Source organism: Pinus tabuliformis, chromosome 4_1 (genome assembly GCF_031772625.1).
Source record: "Pinus tabuliformis cultivar Carrire ecotype Pingquan chromosome 4_1, CPIR1, whole genome shotgun sequence".
NCBI lineage: Eukaryota > Viridiplantae > Streptophyta > Pinopsida > Pinales > Pinaceae > Pinus > Pinus tabuliformis.
In genome coordinates, this window is record NC_142303.1 from 428206194 (window position 1) to 428230461 (window position 24268).

At 39.0% G+C, this 24268-nt stretch overlaps 1 protein-coding gene across 3 annotated transcripts in view; it reads left to right on the plus strand.

Moving 5' to 3' along the window:
* LOC149176127 (AIG2-like (avirulence induced gene) family protein) overlaps window positions 1–24268 on the plus strand; it is a 228767-nt gene that overhangs the window by 154333 nt on the left and 50166 nt on the right. The window contains exons 3-4 of one of the 3 annotated variants that reach the window (XM_089423030.1): window positions 10978–11070; window positions 20007–20108. In XM_089423030.1, coding sequence (XP_089279156.1) covers window positions 10978–11070; window positions 20007–20108 — 195 coding nt within the window. The remainder of the gene's footprint in view (window positions 1–10977; window positions 11071–20006; window positions 20109–24268) is intronic. The other 2 variants (XM_089423031.1, XM_089423032.1) reach the window with 2 other exon arrangements.

A 24268-nucleotide genomic window follows, 5' to 3' on the forward strand; every position in this document is an offset into this window, starting at 1 on the left:
TCTTCCTTGGTCCGAAATCAGCTCCCCAAATTCTCTCCTAGGGTGACTCTTGAAGTTCACCAAAGGAAGAGTCAGAATTTCCACTTGGAAATCCCTTGTGCTAAACAACACTAGGTGACTTGGCTAAGCAACTAAACAACTCAATAAAACTTGTGTTCAGAAGTTAAATTGTCCAAAGACCCCCAAATGGAAGCCTCCTTGCCTTATTTATAGACGCTGGTCTTATCTCCCTTGGTGGGCCCCATTTTCCACTAACTCACATCCCCTTTCTTCTCTCTCTGTCCACAAGTGCAAATTATCTCTAGGGGTCGAATTGCCTCCTTTCTGTGGTCCCCACATTCCACCAAGGTTGTAATTTCTCCTATTCTCCCAAGTCCTCATGTCTCCCATATCAAAATTGCCTCTACTGCCCGAATTGCAAAATTGTGCTATGCTTAGCACCACCTTGAGGATCTCCACTGGCCTCCTTAGATGAAAAATCAAGATTGGGGATATTACAAGAGCGATGCCAAAGAGAACAAAGCGATGCCATGGATGCCATAGAGAACAAAGAGATGCCATAGAGAACAGAGTGATACCATAGAAGATCGGAGAATGACTGTTTAAATGTTAATACGTACCATTGTAAATAGTGCGAGCTTCTGTGAACAGTTGCGGACCACTGTATATAAAATACGAGCCTCTGATATGTATGTAACGTCCCATGGAAATGTATTGAACTATTGTTGTAACAATACGTATGATATGAGCCACATACAATACGAGTCATGTTTAATTGAAACACAATGCCTCAAAGTCACGAGCCACAAAACATTTGCGTGAGCCTTTCAAAACCATATTATGCTTCAAATAAAAAGCAAGCCAATTGGGCATATAATATGTGAGCCAATTAGAATGTGAGTCAATCGGGCCTCAGAAATTAAATCAATGAACCACAAAGAAAATGTATCGAAGGGTTTTTCTTGCAATGAGGCATATAGAGATAAGGTATTTATATTTATTCTAATGTGCGAAAGGGTCGTGTCCTTTGGGGCAGCCGACTCACCCAAATATGAGGCCAATTTGGAGGGGAATATAAATTTTAAATTTTCCTTTTAATAATTGCTTGCCCAAGGTGGAATTTTTTCCATGATAGATATTAATAAGAAGAGTGCCAAATCAATTTGCATAATTCAATAATAAATTTCTTTTAAATATATTTTCTTTTATAATTGTGTGCCCAAATAATTTTTCCACAATATTTTTCCTTGACCAATTCAAATTCTTTCTTTGGGGCACAATGGGCTTCCTTTGGGGTAGGAGGACTTCCTTTTGGGAAAATTCATCCCGAAGCTGCCCAATTTTCAACATTCCCTCTCAGTTAGGGAGGAATTTCCATTCACATCATAAGTTCTCATCTTGGATGACATGTCTCAATATAAGAAGGCAGGTTGTTGCGTCATCATTGCATTTGGACTTGTCTCATAAAAGAAGAATAATCAACAGTCAATGGTAGGGAGATTGATCCTCCAAACCCTACTAGTCTCCAGGTCAAGTCACATGACCTTTATCTTAGTTACATCAATAAGACATTCATTTCATGACATCTCGTCTGAACTTTTCTCCTTTAATTGTCAGTTGAAAAATGATGTCTTGATCTAAAGAAGAAGAATTATCATAGGGGAGCTCCATCTACCACCCTATATCCATGGACAATAAGTAGGATACTACTTACCATGAGGTAAGGATCACAACTATCCTATTGCCTGCTGATCTTCCCAACTTGACCCTCAAGGGTCAGTGATAGAACACCTGCCTCCATTACCTTGGGAGGATATACACACTTGCCATATGCAAGAATCAGACATGCCAAGTCTCCTCACCCATTGGTCAGATGGGTGGCAATCCCGAAAAGCCCAACTTGTGGGTAGGATGCATACTAGGGTATACTCAGTAGGGGGAGATACACACTTACCATGAAGTAAGGTTCAAATACAACCCTATAATGAAAAATAGGGGAGATGCACTTACCATGAGGTAAGGATTAGACACACCTATTGTCCACGAGTTCCCTCAACCCTAGGAGCTCTTCGGCTCAATTCCTCTCCTTGGGAGCTCAGATAGGGGGGAAGAGCATAACTCAGTGTTCTCGATCAGCGCGAGACGCTTACCTAGGAGGGTCGCATCCATCAGTCCAAGCTGCTCTTTTGAAGACCAAGAACTTCCCATTCGAAAAAGCCTTGGTTAGTATGACTGTTATCTGCTCATAAGTTGAAATATGATGGAGTTTCATAGCTCCTCTCTGCACCATATCCTAGATATAGTGATATTTGATCTCAATGTGCCTGGACCTATCATGGAACACATGATTCTCTGCATGTCAGATCCCATAATATGTCCCAATATATCATGGTCGTGCCCAATATATGCTCAAACAACTCTCCAAAGAGCTTTCTCAACCAAACTGTCTTGCATCCAACCATGCTATCAATAATGCACAATGCCTCTCAAATCAACAAATTTCCATGCTAGGAAATCATCCAAGAAACCAAGGCAGACCAAGGTGCAACACTCAGATGTGCTCTTCTAGTCAACAACATTCTCAGAGTCAGTGAATCCATAAAGTCTCAAATATCCAACAATGTATCTTAGCCTATGGATGATTGCATCATCTAGGTATCTCAAAATCAGCTTTGCAACATTCCAATATACATGTCCAAGCTTTGACACAATGAACATGCTACTGAGCAAGGATCCATCTAGCTGTTGGCTCATTGTGTGATCCACCAAATTTGTATCTAAGGAGGAGTCTCTCTTAACTGCTTTAGTCTAAATCATCATGCCAAATCTCTAATTGCACACTTCCCTCAACAAGGAAGTCCTCATCATCTTTCTGTTACACTTCTAATCTCAAGAAGTGGGTCATCAATGGTTCACTCCCTCTGGCATTGAATGCTGAAATACTCTTAATCCTATCAGAATAATTTGTTAGATTATAAAACCAAATATCAAAGAGATACCTTCAATCATGAAGAGAGATCAAAGGTCACATCAGATGTCCAATATTTCAAGCATGCCGAGCCCAAGGGACTTGCTAGAGTTCATATGAAGCTTTCTTCAATTTGCAATCATGAATCTACTACTCATGCTCCTCAAACTGCAAATATATCTCTTTCTCAAGTATATCATAGAGGAAGCTCACTCCACATACATCAAATGCATCAAGCAACAAGAGCTAGGATCTCATCTTAGCCTTCTTTCTCTGAAAGCATATCACAATTTGAACAATAACGCGGAAGCATCAGACACTGCTACATCTCAGATATCAAGAATAGTCCTTTCATGAAGGACATATCGCTCTTATCATCATATCATACTGTTGTCCTCAATCTACTCCCTCTGAATAGGAAGCTTCTTCAATCATAGTTATCAACCAGGGAGACAACAATCCTTCCTTTGAGGTCTTGAGCTCTTGTCCATTTCATAAGTCATGGGATGGATCTACATCATCCTCAATCGTTGATATAGAGGGCTTTATCCTCACAATCATCAGGTGTACCTATGACCAAAGAACAAGAGCAAGAGCAATAATAGCCAAGTGAATAATCATAATGAAAGTGTACCTGGTAGGACTATCATCCTTTTCTAGATGTAAGAGTGGCTCTTGCATTATCTTGCCCCAGCTCCCTCTGAATTTTTTTGTACCAACTCCCTCTAGGTACTTGCTCTTCCTGCACTACTTTGCATCTTTATGATCCTTATGATGGATCACATCCTCATCCAAAAGGATACTTATGCAGGAAGAATCATCCAAAAAGATACTTACACAAGAAGAATCACCAATAACTGAAAAGAATAAATAAAAAAAAAAGTAATTAACTTTAATATCGATTGTTGGAGCCTCTCAACTCCCTCTGAGTGCTAACCCTTCCTTCAATTCTCCACATCATGATGATCCCTAAGAAGGAACAACTTTCCTTATTCAAGATGTTACTAAAAGAAGTGTTCAAATATTCATGCAGGAGGAATAAACAATAGTCCAAAATTGACAAATCTAAACAAGAGCAGTGTCATAACATAAGCCTTGAAAAAATACTTATCTTTAATGATGTTCGAAGGAAGTTGTTAGCTCCCTCTTGATCCGACTTCTATGAGTCACCACTATCCATCAACCATGTGCCATCAACAGAAGAAATGCATCTTCTTGAGTATTACTTGCATCTTTTATCTTCTTTCATCGGTAGCCAAGCCCAACCATCAATGATGACTATTGAAGCTGCAACATATCCTTCTCTTAGGGTTTCTATGAATTAGAATAACTGATAAGAATAATTATGGATCATACTAGGGTTTCAATGGTATAGAATCCAAGCCATATCTAGGGCTACTTCAAGGATTTCTCCCAAACCCTAACCTTGTCTTTGTAAGAATGAGATCTCCTAGGGTTTCCTTCAAATCCTAGCATTCTTTTAGGTCTCTATCATCTTTATCTCTTTCACTCTAATTGATCCATGTGTCTTCACAGGGGCGATCTTCAATTACTTTTCTTCAACCTAGCTCTGATACCATGTTAATTTTCCTTAGTGCTATACTATTCTTTGCTTGAGATAATTGCATTTACAAAAATTTCATCAATTACATAATGTATTCACCCCATAACATCATAATATCATTAACAATTATGTAGAAAGAAAAATATCATCAGTAATGCAGCGGAACATAAAGGAATAACAAAAGAAAAGCATACACAATAGAAACACCAGGAGTTAGGTTAGAGACTGGGGCAAAACCCCACAAGAGGGATGACCCATCCAAATTCTTCTTTTATTAGATATTCATCAATTATTCAGCTGAGATGCAAAGTACATCCATAGTGAGATACATCATTACATCAGGCCTCCTAGGGCCTATCCAAGTCAGTTCACAACTTCGTTTGTAAACTGAATGAAGCAAGTCGAAAAGTGCTGATATCATATCACTATTGTATGCATTATCATAATTTCCATCAAATCCACTGTCACAACCATACTGTCAGGTCATAGATACTGCCATCTCAAGATCATCATTATGCATCATTCATCATATAAGCCAGAGCGATGTTAGCAAAGCTACTGTTGACATAAGGGCATGATCACTTGTAATGTTCCTAACTAGGAAATTTAGTGATACACAAAGCAAATAAACAGACCAACATCTAGAAATGAGATACAATCAAATAACACCCATGAAAGCACTGGAAATAGAGAAAAACTGAGCCATTTTATTAAATCTTTCTAGAGCAAATACAACAGTGATGGAATAGTGCACTTGGGGTTGTCTCTAAGGACAAGCGTGACAAAACCCAGGTGAGCAAATGATGATCCGAGAGCTTCCCAACTATTGCTCCAAGGGTAATTTGTGCTGCCCAGAAAACTGCGTTACCTACTGGAAAGGATGTGTTGGAAACACTGCTTACTATGCTCAGAAAATTCTGCAACTTCAGCTCTTGACTCCTCAACAAAAACCCACCAAAACCCAGGAAGGGTTTGGCCTAGTTCAGACCCCTGAAAATCGACCTCCAAGGACCACGTCCTCCTCACGCTGGCAAACTCAGCCTGTCTGGAACTGGCTGGAAAAGCCCTCCAAATCTGCCCCAAATATTGAGATGATGCCCCCTATGACTTTACTCCCTTCTCCCAACTAATCCCAGCTTCGTAACTCTCTCCACCAACTCCCACATGAGCCCTAGAAAGGCCCTATACGTAGTCCACCAAGTCTGTAAGTCGAGCTGCCCAAATGCAACAACCTCCTGCTCCCAAACTCCTCCCGAAGGGTGATTCTTTGTTGTACTCCAACTCCCCAAACTTTCTCGGCCAGTGCTGCCCGGATGCACTCCTAATCACCTCTGCGTGTTTCCTTTTCTGCGTGTTCCAGGAATACACTCTGCTGGTTCGAAGGCTGAGTGTTATGGCCACGAATCTCCTCCGGTTCTCCTCAAGGTAGTGTGAAATGCCTTCCTAGGGTGGCACTTGAAGTCCCCCGAAGGAAAGGTTGAGTCTCCCGCCTGAGAAACTCAGTTAACTTGGCTAAGCAGCTTGAGCAAACACAAGTAAGTTCAATGTGCAAGAATGAATGCCTCAATTTAGGAGCTCTTCCTCCTTATATCTTCGTGGGCTTTCCTTCCCTCATGTGGGCCCCTCTCCATGCCATTCGATTCCCCTCCAATGCAATTCGAATTGCCCAAGTGCCCAAGTGTGTTTTTCCACGTGGGTGACCCCCACCTTCCACTAGCAATCTAATTCAACCTTCTTTTCTCCTAAGTTCTTAAGTCAAAATTGCTAGGTTCTTTTACTTATCAAAATTTATGCAAAATTGTGGAGAGACCAAAACCTATTACAAATTTATTTGGGAAGGGACATGACATCACTTTATTGTCATCATAATATCAAAGTCATTGCCATCATAATATATTGTAAGGGGTATTGTCCATAAATCATTGGTTAGTTCCTGTTGATAAGATATTGTAAACCCTTCTTGTCTCGGTGATCAGAAACATTGCAAGCCATACCTTATACATATGTTAGTCACTGTGGTATCCACCAGAATAAGTACACAAGTTTCTGATATATAGTTGAAGACCTAGAAGTAGAACCACAATAGCATATAGATATTTTATGCCATAGTAAACAAGTGTGTGTCATCATACACTGTAAATCGATCCGAACTACAAAGATCCTTGTATTGAAATAATATGATGCAAATGTATGTTGATGCCAAAATCCAAATTATGCAATGTCACCAAAGATTAGCTAAGAAATCGCGGAGAAATGCACATATTTCGATGCCACTGTGGACAAAGTGTAGTCATTGTAAAGAGCGATGACATAAAGAACAAAGCAATGCCATAGAACTAAGTGATGCCATAGAGGGCAGAGTGATGCCATAGAGAACTAAGCAATGCCATAGAGAATAGAGCGATGCCATAGAAGATAGAAGAATGAGGCTCTAAATTTTAATACGTACCATTGTAAACAGTGCAAGCCTTTGTGAATAGTTGTGGGCCATTGTATATAAAAGATGAGCCTCTGATATGTATATAATGTCCCACATAAATGTTTCGAACTATTGTTGTAACAATACATATGATATGGGCCACATACAATACGAATCATGTTTAATTGAAATGCGATGCCTCAAAGTCACGAGCCACAAAACATTTGCGTGAGCCTTTCAAAACCATATTATGTGAGTCAAATAAAAGGTGAGTCAATTAGGCATATAATATGTGAGCCAATCAGAACGTGAGTCAATCAAGCCTCAGAAATTAAATCAATGAACCACAGAGAAAATGTAACAAGGATTTTCTTAAATGAGGCATATAAAGATAAGGTATTTATATTTATTCCAATGTGCGAAAGGGTCGTGTCCTTTGGGACAGCCGAATCACTTAAATATGAGGCCAATTTGGAGGGGAATATAAATTCAAATTTTCCTTTTAATAATGGCTTGTCCAAGGTGGAATTTTGCCACGATAGATATTAATAAGAAGAGCGCCAAACCAATTTGCATAATTCAATACTAAATTTATTTTAAATATATTTTCTTTTATAATTGTATGCCTAAATACTCTTTCCACAATATTTTTCCTTGATCAATTTGAATTCTTTCTTTGGGGCATGATGGGCTTCCTTTGGGGCAGGAGGGTTTCCTTTTGGGGAAATTCATCCAGAAGCTGCCCAATTTTCAACATTCCACTCCTCCTTAAAGGATAAAATTCAAGAGAAAGTGCTTAGGAACTTCCTTCAACAATAAGCAACCCTATTGGGCTTCAACCCGTCCACAAATTCCCAGTTTTTGCTTGCGGTCTCATCAAGCCTTTCTCAACCTCCCCCTGCACCTATCCTGAGGCCCTCTCAGTCCCCTTTTCTTCTTGTACTTGGCCTTTGTAACAACTAAGGCTCTCAACCTCTCCTTCATGGTCTAGTGTAGGGTCTCGACTGTCTTTTTGTCTTGGATATAGGGCTACAACCCTCTCAAAACTTCAACCCTCACACACTAGATAACCTCAACCTTCTACCACAAAAATTTCATCCAACAATAGACAGAAAACCCTCTCGACCCTCTCCTCCTTGTCCATAAATAACTCGCTCTTGTTCTTGTGGCTCTCTTGGATGATAGTTCTCTCAAGGATGAGTTGCTATGATTAAACTTTTTCATGGAAACCCTCAAGCTTGCCCTCAACCTCTTCTTCAACACTTCTATTCACAAGACCTCCTTCAAACATTGTAGGAACATGGGACAAATATTCTACGTTGGCCTTAGACTAGGTCCTAAACACTCAACCTTGCTCTCCAGCCCTCCAGGATCTCGGCAGCCATACTACTCTAACCCTTGACTCGGCCTCCTCAGAACAAATGTTAACTTTGCCGTGATCTTCTTCCAAGAGCGGATCTTGGTCTCCATGAGCAGAACTTGACCCTCTTAGAGCACTCCTAGCACAAGAGAGGTCACATCTCTCTTACACACAATGAACCTCTTCCTAGGCTCCCCCTTTTTTTATCCTATTCACTTTGGTCATTTAGGAAACCTCTAGACTTAGGGTTTTAGCCTCTCAACCCATTAGAATAAATAATTCTTTTCTTTTGGTACTAAAGCCACATCTTGGGTCCAAAACCCCACTTTTGGGGAACTCACCCAACAAATTACTTTTTGGTGGGTTTTCCCTCTCAAAAATACCTTTAAGCTAGCCAAAATCTAATAATGGCCTGATCAAACAAGTCTAGGACACCTAATATAGGGCTTTTCATGTTTGTTACAAGTCTTTAGACTTGTGACCTTGGGCTTATACTTATAGTGCTGGTGAACTTTGCTACAAAAATTTGTATGTACCCTTGTTGACATGAGAAGTAATAGGAACCAATCCTTGGCTCAAGCAAAGTTGTATTTGAATGCCCCCAAACCTCCAGCCTAATGTAATGTGCTAGTCATTAAACGTCCAAATTTTCAAGGGAGAAAATCTAGGGGTTAATAAGGCCAATAGGGAATAATCATGCATGCATTTGAGTGAAGGAATCCAACTAGGTGAGGGGACTTATTCTTGAGTAGTGCATGTTGCAACTATGATGGTGAGGCATCCCTGTCATTAGCTAATGCACTGTCACGAGTCCCAATGCGATGATTCATATCCTAGTGAAGTACATGGATCCTAATATTGATAGATATGGCCAATTATATGTACATGGATCCCAAGGTAGCATCATGTATCCGAATATAGTGCCATGGATCTCAAGGCATATATCCCAATGCGAGGGAAGTGGTTAGTCCAACTTCTTGGTGAGCCATTTAGTAGTACACATTTAGTGATTTCTCTTAACACAACACAATAAAGGTTAACCTTAGAATTCCCTAAGTTTTACCATGGGGGAACAATATCAACTCTTAGACTTGTGATAGGTCGTAGGACAAAGTGTATTTTCCAAGTCCCCAAGTTAAAGATATGTGATGTGATGGATAATCATGGAAAGGGGAAGGGGAAAACTTCATTTGATGACCGTCAAAGTCATATAATATGATGTATAGGTCTTATAACTTTGATCAACTAGCTTCCAAGAGCTAGGAATTTGTGTATAGAATCCTTTAAGAGGGAGCTCAACATTGAGTTGCCTTTCCACAACATTATTTTTTACTATCCCTTTTGCCTTTTTCTTGAAGTGTTCATTCATTGAACAACTCTCTTTTTCTTTAGATATTCATAGACAAGCATGGGACTAGGGGCATTGGCCTCATAGTGAGGTGGCATAGCTCAAACTTCCTTATTTTTAGCTTTTAACTTTATTAGCTTTCCACCTCTACCTATTTTTGGCTTTATTAACTTAGGATTTCTCATTTAGAACTTTTTAATGACATTTATGGATTGGAATAGCTTTTTTATGGATGGAATGGAGTGAAATATAGGAAATGGAAAGTGTCAAGTATGGTTAGAATCTGAAAGATGCTACTTCAACTAGTTTCCTAGTCATACAAATTGAATTGAGAAATCACAACAATTCTAAACGAAAATTATGCCCCCATGGTACGATGAGGTAGTGAATAGAACTATAAATAGTATGATTTGTTATCAGATCTCATTTTAATATTTATCACTCTTGGCTAACTCAGATGTTATAACACCATGTCTAAGTATCAAAACATTGCATAGAATATTTGAAATATAAAGTACCATCCATGAGTACATTTTTCATCTGAGTGACCGAGGAGATCTAATATACCATGGTTGAGCTAACATAATCACATGTATGAAGGAGAAAGTAAGAAAACTATTGGAGTCCGGAGAATCTGAGCAAGGGAACTCATGGAAATTGGAAACACAACACCCTTGCAAGGGTGTCTCTGCAAGTAGTTACCCCTAGTGGATAATGGGTAGCTAGCCAAAGAAAATGACAAGTTTTAGTACTTGAATGTTTGGAATTTCCTTTGCTATATAATATATATTAAATGTTTTGTCTTTCCAATAATATTTGATATGATGGAAAACCCATTTCTATCTCAGTAATTTTTTTTTTGTTTACCATTTTATGAAACTCATACAACCATGATGTGGTATATGTTTTGGTTGTCTTATGTATTTAGCAATTTTAAGTATTGTGGACTAAGTCATGTGGTTATGCTGGTTTAGTTTCCCTGATACACAATCAGCTTTAGCGAAAACTTCGAGGCATATCTTTCATATGTTTAGATATGGTTAAGTCACCTTATGCAAAGACTATAGTTTGAATTTTTTCCATGCTCTTCATAAATACATTGTCTTATCCATCTTCACTTGCATTTGAGTGTTTCAATTGCTTGTTTCATAAGCATGCACTTGTCATCAACCTGTGTTTGTGTTCATAACTATGATTCTTCTATTATGAATCTTAGATGTGTTTATTGAGGTCAAATTGAAAATCCACTAGCAAAATATTTTCATTCTAGTCAGTTTGTTCTAATGCAGTTTGATTGATTGTTTGGTCGTGTTGGCAGGTTCTCTTTGACTTGATGGATAACGAGTTAGAGATTTTAGATGAGTTTGAAGATATTGAATACAACAGGGTTTTAGGGGAGGTTTTAGTCTTGGTAAGCTAATATTTTTTAAAAGAGTTTGTAATATTTCCAGCTTAAAAAAGTCTGTAGGAGTTTAATCGGCATATAAATTAACATAAGGACCTTGTTACTAGATCATTTGCAGAAGGCCTAAAACTTGTGTTGGTTATAAGGAATCAAAAACATCTTTGTCTTACACGAGTCCCTCTAATTTCATAGTTTCATGGTTAGGCTATTAATGAACAAGGAAACTTCTGATATATCCATCAATAAATAGTGGAAAGTGATAGTTAAAAGTTAAGTACTAATAATGGGCTATGACATAATTAAAAGAACCAAATTGCTGACCCAACATGTGTATCGGTTGACAACAGGGTCTTCAGAATCAGAGACCACAGTGTAATAGTTGATATGTTTTAATGGATTATAATTTTTCTTTGTTACGCTTCATGAATACCTTGTAGCCTTTTCCTTGAGCTACAATGCACATTTTCCTTTCACAAAAATTCAAGATCTGTCACAACTATGGAAACCAAATGGGAAAAACAGTACCCAACAGATGGTGGGTAACAGGAAGCAAAAATGAAAAAGAATGTATTTGAAGAAGAATAAAGGGAAAAAGAACTTGAAGTGTTGAACTTATGCTTATATTGAGAGGTGGGGAGAATTAGTATAAGATCCTTTTTTTTTAATTTAAATGAGCATTCATCAATCATTCATTAACTTCAAAACATTAAATGCATGTAAACTCAAATCACAATACATAAAGTTTAGTGTGGAAACCTTGGTAGGAGAAAACCATAAAAATTTATCTTTATAAATTTTTGTAGGCACCAACCTACTATTACAAAGCTTGTAGGCACCAACCTATTGGAGACACCAAATCTCCTTAGCTGAGCACCAACTCAGCAAAATATTGTGTAGACACCAACCTACTAGAGACACCAATCTCCTTGGGTAAGCACCAACTTAGTAAGACTTGTATAGACACCAACCTAAGGTCTTCATACATAGAGTACTTGTGGCATCACCTGCATGCTTCATATTTCACAGCATCATCATACCCTTAACTTTCATGCTCCTATTAGTTTTTGATTGATATGGTAGCATCGAACATGTGTTCTAGTCTCAGATGATGCTAAGAGGCTAAGTAACACGATATCTCCAAAAACCAGAAAAGGTTTCACAAGATAAACTTGGGAAACACCTTAATTAAATTAATTTTCCATAATTAAAACATTTCCGAAGTCTAACTTAGGAAAAGTGATAAATTAAAGTTAATTAATTAAAGATGTTCGAGATTGCTCTAGAGACTTATATTGATGAAGTCTAATTGATCTTAGCCATCGATAGAGATTTACTCATGGCCGTTGAGACTCCACCGAGAGATTATAAGCACAGGTCAGTGGGCTTGGAGATAGCATCTGTGTTATCATTGTGAGCAAGGTAGATCGAGCTACCCAATTCATAGCTTTCAGTGAGGGTGCAGTTCGAGCCAAGGGAAGAGCATCAAAGAGAGGAGGCAACAAAGATTTGGGAAGAGAAGGATTCTTGAGAGTTTCCTAGTGATCTTCCAATGTTAGAGTGACATGAAAAGGGAGGCCGAATTATCTGTAGAGAGGGTCACTAGTGCAAATAGCCAGAAACCCCAGTGTGAGTTGTTTGAAGAGGGTTTGTTCAGTTGCCGGAGGGTAGATACAGTTCCAGAAGGCAGAGCAGATTCATTCCATAGGCAATGGGAGGCCAGACGACTCATCCAGAGTCAGATTCTAGGTTGTACGAATTTCCCTTCAGCCAGTAGTGCGCATTTCAGGGGGCCAGTGTAGGAAGTGCAAGTGCAGGAAGTGCGAGTAGGCCAAGGGAGGTTGAGTTGATTGTAGAAGGATATATTTGATCTCAAGATAATTTGTCAGTATATTTCCGGAGGATAGCCAGTTGGGCATCTAGTTGTAAATCTCTCAAATTGTTGCATAATAAAATAAACCTTCATTTGCTACATTGGTTTTCCTTTTGGGGTTTTTCGGGGATGTTTAGTCCAAAAATATTGGTGTCATTTTTATTGTGTGTGTGCATATATTTTTCAATTCCAGTTTATAATTCCGCAACATTTTTATTGTGAAGAATTCATCAGTGATTTAATCATTATTTGCCGTAAGCAAATAAATTGCTAACAAGTTAGATGATTAAACTCTAGTTGGTGAATTCATGGAAATTTCACAACTCCAACACCTCTCCCTTCTTCATACCCCAGGCGTAGCTTCAAACCCTAGTCATATTTAGCCTTCATGCCCTAACGAACCTCATAATATCATTTCCCATAATATAATCCCAGACTAGTGCACTTTGTAGCATCATAACCCCATAAGAATACACTTTACAACATCGTATACTTTAGTCCTTCATAGCACACCCTTAACACTCCATGAAAACTCAGAATCCTCTTATGCACCTTCAAACCCCAATAATACTCCTCAACTCCTCTTTCACACCTCATATCTATTTTTCGCACTTGTACTTTAACTTCTTGCTTGGATACATTTCAAATGCCCTCATCTATCCTTTGTTTATAGTGTTTATGTGTTCACTTGTAAGGCTGACTTGTAAATACTGGCTGAGCCAACCTATACTTTCTGGATGGATTTGACTTGCCTAAATATTTTATATCTCCTCATTCCTATGGAGTTAGAGGGAATGTCGTATACTGTTGGAAAGGCCTTAGAATAAGCTATTCAAGCATATATCCTATGCTACCATTTGAGCTAGGTATTTAGCATAAAATACCTTCAAAGATAGGCTATCCAAACTAGGTAGCAAAAGTCCAAAAACAATATTTCCAACAATCTCCATCTTGCAATCCTTATCTTGGACCTCTATAGTCTCCCCCTGTCTTTGACATCAATGACAATAATATTTCTAACAATCTTCCCCATTGTCATTGATGACAACCCTTAGTCAATTTTGTAACAATAATGTAGTACTCCCTCTATCTGCAGCTCTCCTTGTATCTACAATTCTTCCTCTGTCTGCAACTACTCCCCCATTGACATCAGTGGCAAAGGGTTGCTCCTCCTAGCCTTGTGCTTCCTTTACTGATGAGATGAGAGAGATATCACTCCCAACTTCTGTCTGAGATATTCAAATGTTTATCCTGGAAGAGGCTTGATAAGAATATTGTCATGTCCCCAATTTTGATTTTCCGCATTAGAGACAATTTTGGAAAGAGGATACATTTATGGCGTTAGGATTTAGGAGATAGTGTAAATTGCAACTCTAGTGGAATGTGGGGGCCACATGAAAGAGCAATTTGACCCAAGGAGGGAACTCACACTCTTGGAGGAGAGAGACAAGAGAAGGAAGTGTGAATTAGGAGAGAGAGAGAGAGTGGGGACCAAAAGGGGAGAAGAGGCCAACAAATTATAAATAGAGGTTGAGGGCCTCACTTTTGGCATCTTTGGTCATTTTTACAATTTCAACATTCGTTCTCTTGAGCTGCTTAGCCAAGCCAATCGTGTTATTCAACACAAGGAATTTCCGAGAAAGAATTCCACCTCTACCTTTGGTCAACTTCGAGTATCACCCTAGGAGAGTAAGAAGGAGTCTATCTCAGGGCTTCTCTAGGAGCTACATTGCAGACTATTTCCAGCTGGTGCATGTTCCTATTAGGGCACAAAAGGAATTTCAAAGGGTTGAAAGAAGTTAGCAAACAATGGAGTTTTGGCTGGAGAATTGGCTTTGCGCAACGGAAACAACCACTTTCCCGACGAATCATTCACAATCCGTACGGATCCGACCCGGAAACGTCGCGGATTGTACGACCGATCCTTTGTACGAAGCGCGTTTCAGAAAAACCGAAACTCGGATCGGGCCGTATAATTCCAAAATGGCAGGAACCGTATTTTTCAGCCTGATCCGCGTTTCGGAGGCGGATTGCGTTGGAGGCTTTTGATACTAGGGGGCGGGGGGGCGTTTCCTGCAACACTGGGTCAAACCCTTAGGCCTTAGGCCTTGAAGTTCACTTGCCCAACTTGCCCAATTTTTTCCAATGGTTGGAACACCTGCAAACAACAAACATCATGCCAAATGCCTTTGCAAAGACACCAATGCTCAGTCCCAAAGATCAAATGCTAACCTACATAGGCAAATGAGGGAAGGGGAAGGCAAGAGGTAAGGAGAAGAGGCCTTATAGGCCTGCGATAAGGCAAGGAAGCCCAAATTAGGGTTGCGACTAGGGGTTTAGGCGCTGCCAAGCCCATGGCAAGACTAAAGAAGGCTGCCAAGGCTCACGAGAGAGGCAACAAAGGGAGGCAGAGGCCTTATTTTAGGCCTGCGGCTAGGCTACAAGGGGAAACAAAGGAGGGAGGGCTGGAAGGAGGGCCACAACAAGGAGAAAAGAGTTGAACGAAGGTTGCTGAGGAGGGAAAAGAGAAGGATGGAGGGGAAGGACGGACGAGAGGGTTAGGAGGGAGGTTGAGGGCTTTAAGCCTCACAACTAGGCCAAGGAAGGCAGGTCGAGGCCCGTGGCTAAGGCCCAAGGGCCTAGAAAAGGCTTACGACAACCCCTAAAGGGTACACGCAAAGGCTAATATAGGCTTGCGGCCTAGGACTAGAGGGAAAAATGGATCTGCAAGCAGGCTAGGAAGGCTAGATGGCTAGGGTAGAGGAGGACGTTGGACCTAGAGGCCTCAAAAATCTCGAAACCCTCGTTAAAAAATCGAATTTGCTTCAGATCTTCAATTCACTTCAAAAAATCTTTGATGTTGGCCCTGCAAAAATTCTAGAGACTAGATGTTACCCTCAAGATCCTAGATCTAGCTCTAACACAACAAATCTTTTTGAATATCACCTACACAAATGAAAATATAAGTGCCCAAAACCCCAATATATACAAAAAATTCAAAACCCTAGCTACCAAACAAAGATTAGAAAAAATTATATACAAAGATTAAAAAAAGTAATTTACAAAATATACAAATATACAATGCTTGAAAAAATTTTGAGGAATAATTTTTTATAAATTTTTGACAATGGCTTGATGTATTTCGAAAGATAGATATTAACCAGTGTGGAAAAAGTCCCGATAAAATCGGGATTTATTCCCCAAAACGCGATTTTTTCAAGAAAAGGATTAAATCGGCCGATTTTTTGCCGACTTTTTAAGAAACGAAAAAATCGGGATTAAATCGAAAAAGTCGGGATTAAATCGGGACTTTTTCCAAAAAATCGTGGTAGTTTCTTTAATGATTTTTTTTTCTTTGAAAAAATCGGGATTTTATTGAAAAAGTCGGGATTTTATTGAAAAAGTCCGGATTTTTTTAAAAATGAATATTTTTGTATTTTTTTAATTTTGCCGACTTTTTGCCGACTTTTTCGAAAAACTCCCGACTTTGCCGAGTTTTTCAACTTTTGGACCCTTGCCGAATTAATCCCGACTTCGACTTTTTCCACATTGATATTAACCACAGCCTTAGCGAAGTAAGAAAATCACATAAAATATCTGAAATCCAAACAAGGTAAGCCTGTGCCCACGGTCTGTGAACCTAGAGCCGAAGGGTCGGGGAACTTGCAAACTCTATATATTTCTTAAGAAAAGATTGTTAGATCATATAATGAATCGGATCACCTAAAATAAACCTAAAACTTACCAATAGAATGTTCCTATCATCCACAAATGAAATAACAATTCATACAATATTTGAAGCACAATATAGGAAAGCACATACCCAACACGTACCATAGATTAATGAGACAATGATGCCATGAACTGTACCCCAAAGTTTTTTATTATGAAATCCAAACATTCCCAGCAGAATAGTGGCTTCACACCAGTGTTTACAAAATTACATCTGACCAAAGATCAAGATGCTCAATAGAAGCAAATTGCCTTCTATTTTTAGAGAAATCCCTCCAAGTGGAAAATAACGGCTAGTTGGCTTGATCACCGTCAAAATAATCTCAACCGTTGATAAATCTTTGATCAGCTTTTAATCTTTGTCGTCGAAAATATTTATTTTTGAGGAATTTTCGAATTTTTCATACAATCCACTTTTTATTAGTTCAAAAATAATTATTTTGAACTAATTTCCTCAAAAAATTGACTTTGATTAACCACCAAGGTCCAAGGGTCTAGTTTTTCGTGAAATTTCCAATATTCCCTTGGTGGGGGCCTCCAAAAATTAGCTTTTTTTAGACCCATGAATTTTTCCACTTGGAGAAATTAATTTCTCTAACATTTTAATTTTGATTCTAAATTTATTAATTGTCTGGTTTAAGATATAATTTTATTTTTGCTAGAAAAATTAATTAATTGACTCATGAGGGGATTAATTATTTTTCCACCATCAAATATTTTAGTCATGGTGTCTAAGTATGAGGAACCATGCACTAAAATATTTTTTACATAAGATTTTACAAATTCATCCTTCAAATGGGGAATACCTGTTTGTTGTAGACCCTCATAATATTTACCCAATTTTGCGACACAATATGTTCTAGTAGACCAAGTGATTTGTAATAAAATAACTTAGCCAATTAGCTTAAATTATTCCCAAATCACTTTTATAGTGGACTCAACTAAGAACATTAGGACTCATCTAAGACTTTGACGATAAATCCCACCCTAGCTTTGGGGTTCAGGATGGAGAGAAAAACTTTGCCGATCATCCGTGTTTAGAAACACAGATAATCAGTGAGACAAAAAACCTCCTAGGATGAAATTCATTGCCAAAATCATAGGTTTACCTAGGTTGTTACATAATTAATGATCATACTAGGATCATTTACATTACAAATTTGTAGAATGAGTTTACAATGACATGACAATTTTCTGGTTGATGATTATGAACTTTGAAAAGAATTCTTTCAAGTCTTTGGATCCTGCTTCCTTGGAATGTTGACAAAATGGGTGCAACAAGTCTCATTCTAATAAAATCGGTCACACATATATTTTTCTAAAATCACCTTAACCATTGGCAAGCTTCTGAGGCCTTCATTAATATCGAACAACTTGAAGAAGAAAAGTTAATAGGATTGCATATGCTTTATATTGCTTCCATTTTTAAAGATTCAACTAGCTCTTAGTATTAACCAGTGTTTTACAACTCGGACTCGGCCGAGGATCGACTCCGACTCGGACTCCGACTCGGTAATGACTCGGCCGGCTCGATTTCAATGACTCGGTCGTTGTAAAAAATACATTAAATATTTATTTTTTTTATAAAAAAACATAATTTTAAATATTTTAAACATAATTTTAAAGATTTTCATTCATGTTTCCAAACACACAGTGGGTGAAGACAGTTTTGGAATTTATTGAAGGTGCTTGGCCCTTTCTTCTAGACCACATATGTATTATGAAGTATCTGTGGCTCCATTGAAGCTACCTGGAACTATAATCTTGAGCAGTCACATAAAATGCTTGAATCTCCATGTTCATTGCACATGCTAAGTATGAGTTCTGTTGAGGTTATGACAATGTTTGCATTAACAGTTTTGTTGGTGAATCTTCATCCTACAGCAGCATGTAAAAGTTGACATGTCAAAGAAGCAGCATAGCATGCCACAGGTATCCATTGAGATAACTGTAGAAATAAGTTTCAACCGCTTGAGAGGAAGAATCACATCAAACTGAAACTTCTGACATGGAAACTATTGAGTTCTTTTGTTGTAACAGGAGATTTTTTCTTGCAGAAACCAAATTCTGGCCCGATGTATTTAACAAAAGGTATTACTGAACATACAAATGCATTTCTGGACCTTGACTGTGGTTATAAGAGATTGAAAATAAATAAGAAATAAATTGTGTAAACATGTGTACAAGAAGAGAAGTGGTCAGAGAAACAGGCAAAACACCAAGAAATAGCCCTACATCAAAAGGAATGGCTCAGGCATCTCTAACTTGGATACAACTAAGTGTAATGAAATGAAGCGACGAAATCCAAAAATAAAGATATTGAAAAAAACACAGTATTAAACATCTGAAATCGAATTTCGAAGAAATATCCACAGATTCCACACGTAAGTACAGTCCCAACCCAAATTCAGTTAACCGGTATTAATGTTATATAAGTTCAAGGCTCAAGCACTGCTACAGGGATAATCTTAGCCCAAATGCTAGTTAGCACTAAACCGTCTTGACTCATAACACTTATATTGTGATTTGGGGAGTGACTCAGCCAGCTACCCGGCCGGGTTGACCGAGTCACATATGACTCGGCCGAGTCATTGGATGACTCGGCCGAGTCATATGTGACTCGGTCAACCGAACCGGGTAGCTGGCCGAGTCACTCCCCAGGCCTTTGACTCGGTTCGACTCGGCCGAGTCGGAGTCGATTCGGCCGTTTTGTAAAACAATGGTATTAACACATTGAACAAATTATTTTTTAAATCTAATAACTATTTGCAACCTTATACTAAGTTTGAGGAAGTAGATGCAAGTGGCGTTGACCCATAGGCTATTGTGGATTCTCATGTTCGGAATCCATAAAGTAGAAGCATAAGGAGAGCCTAGTATATTTCCTTAATTGTCTCATTTGGGAGGTCACTAGATACATCAATTGTAACTGTAGCTTTTATGGCCTCATGGAGGACCATATTATTTAAAGGATCTTAGAAATGTTAATGGTACTAATATTCTACAATGTAGAATATAGTGAAATGGATTTGTTATAGGAAGATAAATACCAGTTTTAAGGTATACGGAAATAGAATATGTTCATACAAGCCAGCTCCAAATTTACGATGGTGTAAAGGAAATTAATCTTTGTAAAAGTGGTCATAATTTGGGGAGTAGTAAACTTGATGAATTTTTGCTCACACCTATTCTAGTAGATTAAAATTGGATTGATGTTTTTGAGTAAACTTGTTTCTCTCCTACTTTAATTATTATTGTAATTGTCAATTTTTTAAAATAGATTTTGATATTATACTCTTGGTTAATCTATATCTAACCATATGCAATGTTAAAAAAATAGGACAATGAAATACAACAAATTGGATCAAATCAGTTGAAAGCATATGCTTATGTATGGGCTGACGTGAATGATAAAGATCTATATGGAGAATGGGATTTCGAGGTATTGATTCTCTTTTCTCTTATAAAATAAGGGGATGATCTACGACATTAGGCAATGGTTGTTCTTAAGGAAATCAGAAAGACAAAATCTGAAAACTTGATTCCTGAAGTAAAGCATATTTTTGTATTTTTCTTTTTCAAATGAATTTTACAAGAGTTATGTTGTAGAGAAATCTTCTAATGTATGCTTGCCATTAACTTCTAAGTTCTAACCATTTGATTGATCTTACAACCACACCAATCATTGATTTGTAAAATACGCAAACGATTACATGCACCAATATTATTTCTACTAAAATATTCTCTTCTAATCATAAGTATGGGAAGTAATGGCACTTCAATCATGCTGAGAATATACTAGAAGGATGATGTTACTAGTGTAGTCAACCATGTGATTTATCCATCACACTTAATAGTGGCCACTTTGAAAATCATGGCTTTAACATTAATCTTTAGTATCTTAAGTTGAAAGAAAACATTAATTAACTCACATAGTTTGATGCAAGGAGACCTTTTCTTGCATATCTTTTGTAAATATAATGATTGCAAATAGGATCTTGGAATGAAGTTAGTTGTAATATGTCAATACAAGCCATTTAGAATATATTCTTAACTAAAAAATTGCTAAGAAGTACAAAATTTTAATATTTGTTTAAGAAAATGGGACACAAAGTCATATATTTACTTTATAGTGCTTGTTGATGAATAAGCGTTAAAGTAAAAGCTTATATTGCTAGTTTTATGCCTCCCTGGTTAGGATGCATCCATGGGTTCAAAACACTTGTTTTGTTCTAGATTCTTAGCTTAGAATTCTAGGAGTGACCTATGCAATGCATCCATGGATGTTGTTTCTAGGTCAAATCAAGATGCACTTGGTGTCTCAGTGGACCCACCTATGGGGGATATCCCATGAATTAATTATATATATCTTTGGAAAATGCGTATTATATGTCATTACTAAACAATAAATAAGACATAAATTATACATCACGGAGTCAGAGCATGAGCATATTGGTTATCCCTCCCTGCATAGGCAAGGAGAGCTAGCATCATGCACGTCATCTTTGGCTCTAAACTTGAGGATATATGATCCGTAGACTGTTGTGGATATTCCACTGAATAGTTCGTTGCAACAGATCTGATAAAATTATATTTAAAATCTCAAATTCTGCACTATTACAGGTTTATTAGATTTTTGGATCTATAGATTTACTGTTAATAGTGTATGCATGCAAATTTAAAATTATGCAGAAAACAAAGAACAAAAAAATAAACGTTGACAAACACATTTGACACAAGCATCGAGATGGATGACAAACAATATATTGATCCAATCCAGATCACACCTCCCCATTTTGGTAGGCTTTTGGTCCCCAAAAGCTTCTATTGAATGAGCTGAAGAAAATTTTCCTCCACCTTCTCTCTAGTGTACCATTTAGCTTTGCGTAGAAGTTGTCTTTTCAACTCGATTTTCCAAAGGTCATGCTGTCTCTGTCTTATAGTTTTGGACCTCTTCTGCAAAATTGTATCTTCTGGCAACTCTGCCTGAGCATCTGGTGCCAAATCCTCCACAGAAGGTAGGACCTGCACCTCTTCCTGATCCAATATGGAAGACAGTAATGTTCCAAACTAGGGAAAATAGTGCTATGCAAAGCAGACAATAAAAATAACGCCATAAAATTAAATCAGACCATCAGACCACAAAATTGGCAACCAGACTGCGTTGTCTACTCATTTTATTAAAAGGGAAGAGGTGTAAAACAAGGTGCTGGAATGTGTGCGCCTGGGCTTGCTCTAGGCAAGCTAGCAAAATCCCAAAATGAACAATGGAACACCCTCTGCAAATCTGTTGGTAATCCGGCCTAAGAGTTGCGTTGTTATTGCCTAGAAAGGTGTTGCTGCTTGAAATGATCTGCTGTTAGAGCCTTCCCTGTTGCTCAAAAAATTCTAGGAAATTAATCCTAGCCTCTATGCAAGAAACCCAGAATAACCCACAAAGGAATTGGCCAAATGTTGACCTCGGAATTTTGGCCCAAATTATCCTTAGCTCCTCTAGTTGCTGGCTGAGTTGGGACCCCTATTTGACCCCTCAGATATACCCAGAAAATTCTATAAAATTAGGAGTGTGATCCTTGGTCAAAACCCAGAAAGGGTTTCCCTTGGTTCCAACCTTCAAAAATTGACCCTTCACAACTTGGCCTTCCTCCAATTTCGAATTTTGTTGTTGTGAATGATCTTGTCAATCTCTGCTCTCCCAACTCCGCCAATCCTCCTCAAATGGCCCTCCAAATGGTCTCCTAGCCTCCCAACTCCAAACTCCCCCGAATGGTGCTGCCCCAAAGAGTCTCACTCCAATGATTGCATAGTCATGGAGGAGATGACGTAGTCCTGCGTGTGATGAAATGAGAGTTGCGTGTAGGATGGCCCTCTTGTCTGTAGCTGCCCTCTATACTCCTGAAAATGATGAAGGATGCTCCTGTCTCCCCAACTTCTTGGAGTACCTCACGCTATGACTGTGCAATCCCTGCATTGTTGTTACTCCCCTTGCTGCTGGTACTCGACTTACAACTGCTGTAACTCGTCTCCCTGCTACTGCTACAAACTGAGATGAAGAAGAACTCCCTTCTAGGGCTGGCACTCGAAGTCCACCGAAGCAAGGGTTGAGATCTCCACTCGGAGACACTCGTGTGCTAAACAACACAGTAACCCGGCTAAGCAGCTCGAGCAACTAAGATTGAGTTCAATATGTCAAAAGATAAGATGCTGAAATGAGGAGAGTTGCCTTCCTTATATAGATTTCGTGGAGCACTTTTCCCTCCATTTTCCCTCCATCATGGGTCCCTCACTTAACCATCAATTTCTCCTCCATGCAAATCAAACTAGGTAATGTGTATTCTCCTAGTGTGGGTGGCCCCCATGTACAAATTAACCACATCGAAATAACTTCTACTAAGTCTAGCCTCCTAATAAAATTGAATGGGCCCCATCACCTCCAAAATCGGCCCCAAAATGTAGAAATTAATCCTGTTCCAAAATAATTTAGGAAGGGACATTACAATCCTCCCCTCCCAAATGTTGCTTGTCCCCAAGCAACTTTAGTGTTGGATGCTCAAGTATGTGCTCACCCTCCCAAGTAGCATCCTCATCTGGCAAGCTCCTCCAATGCACCAAAAATCGCTTGTCCTCAAGCAATGCCTGAGCAAGCATCCTCTCTAACTGTTGCTCCCCACTGTCACTGCAAAATGTGCCAGGGTCCCAGATGTGCCACTGGATCGTGCCTGACCTCTGCACTGTCCTAATATGAAAGAATCCTTCAATACCAGGATCCCAGACCATCCTATCCAACATGAAGCTCCCCTCCCTCCACTCATTATCCTGCCTAGTGCAAGTACCAGAAGTCCCCTACTCCATTAGTGACTTGCTAAAGCCCAATGGAAGATCTGTATGATCTCCCCCTGTAGTAGCCAGTGCATCCATAAAGGTTATTGAGTTTTGATGCCCCAGTTCCCTGCTAGTCCCAGAGTGGTGCCACCATGCTGACGCTGCACTACTCTCACTATGACATACTCCCCATTGTGCGCAGACAATATCCTCCCCTCCTGAGGCCCAATGGCAAAAAATCTGTGAGAGTCAAGCTCATCCTGCCCAAGCATCTCCATGATGCCAAAAGCTACCCCTCCACTGCCAATCTCAACTCTAAGCCATAACAGGACAAGTTTGCCTCGCCATGCAGTGGAGGTTTCAGTGATCCCCCGTGTCAAACCCAAAGTGGACTAGAGCATCCTCTGCCATGCCCCTGCTCGTCACAAAGTGGAGTGATCTGCCCACCAACTGAATCCTCGGATTCCCCAAACATACGGGGAGCTCATAACTCCCACTCCTCACAAGATGTCGCTGTGTAATGTTGTTACCAGCTAGAACCCATCTGGCCCTCATCTCCGATCCCTGTATGTATTCCCTGGGTGGACCCCAAGTATGAGGAGCAGGTCTCATGTCTGTGAACCTGCCCTGCTCCTGACAGACCACGCAGTGAAATCCGCTATCCCAAACTTTTGGTGATACATCTCAACACTGCTCGGAGTCTGGGTACCCTTTTGTAGACGAAGTCTATAATCCACCGTCCCTCAAGTGTGAGCTCAGGGGTTGAATATATGCTACCTC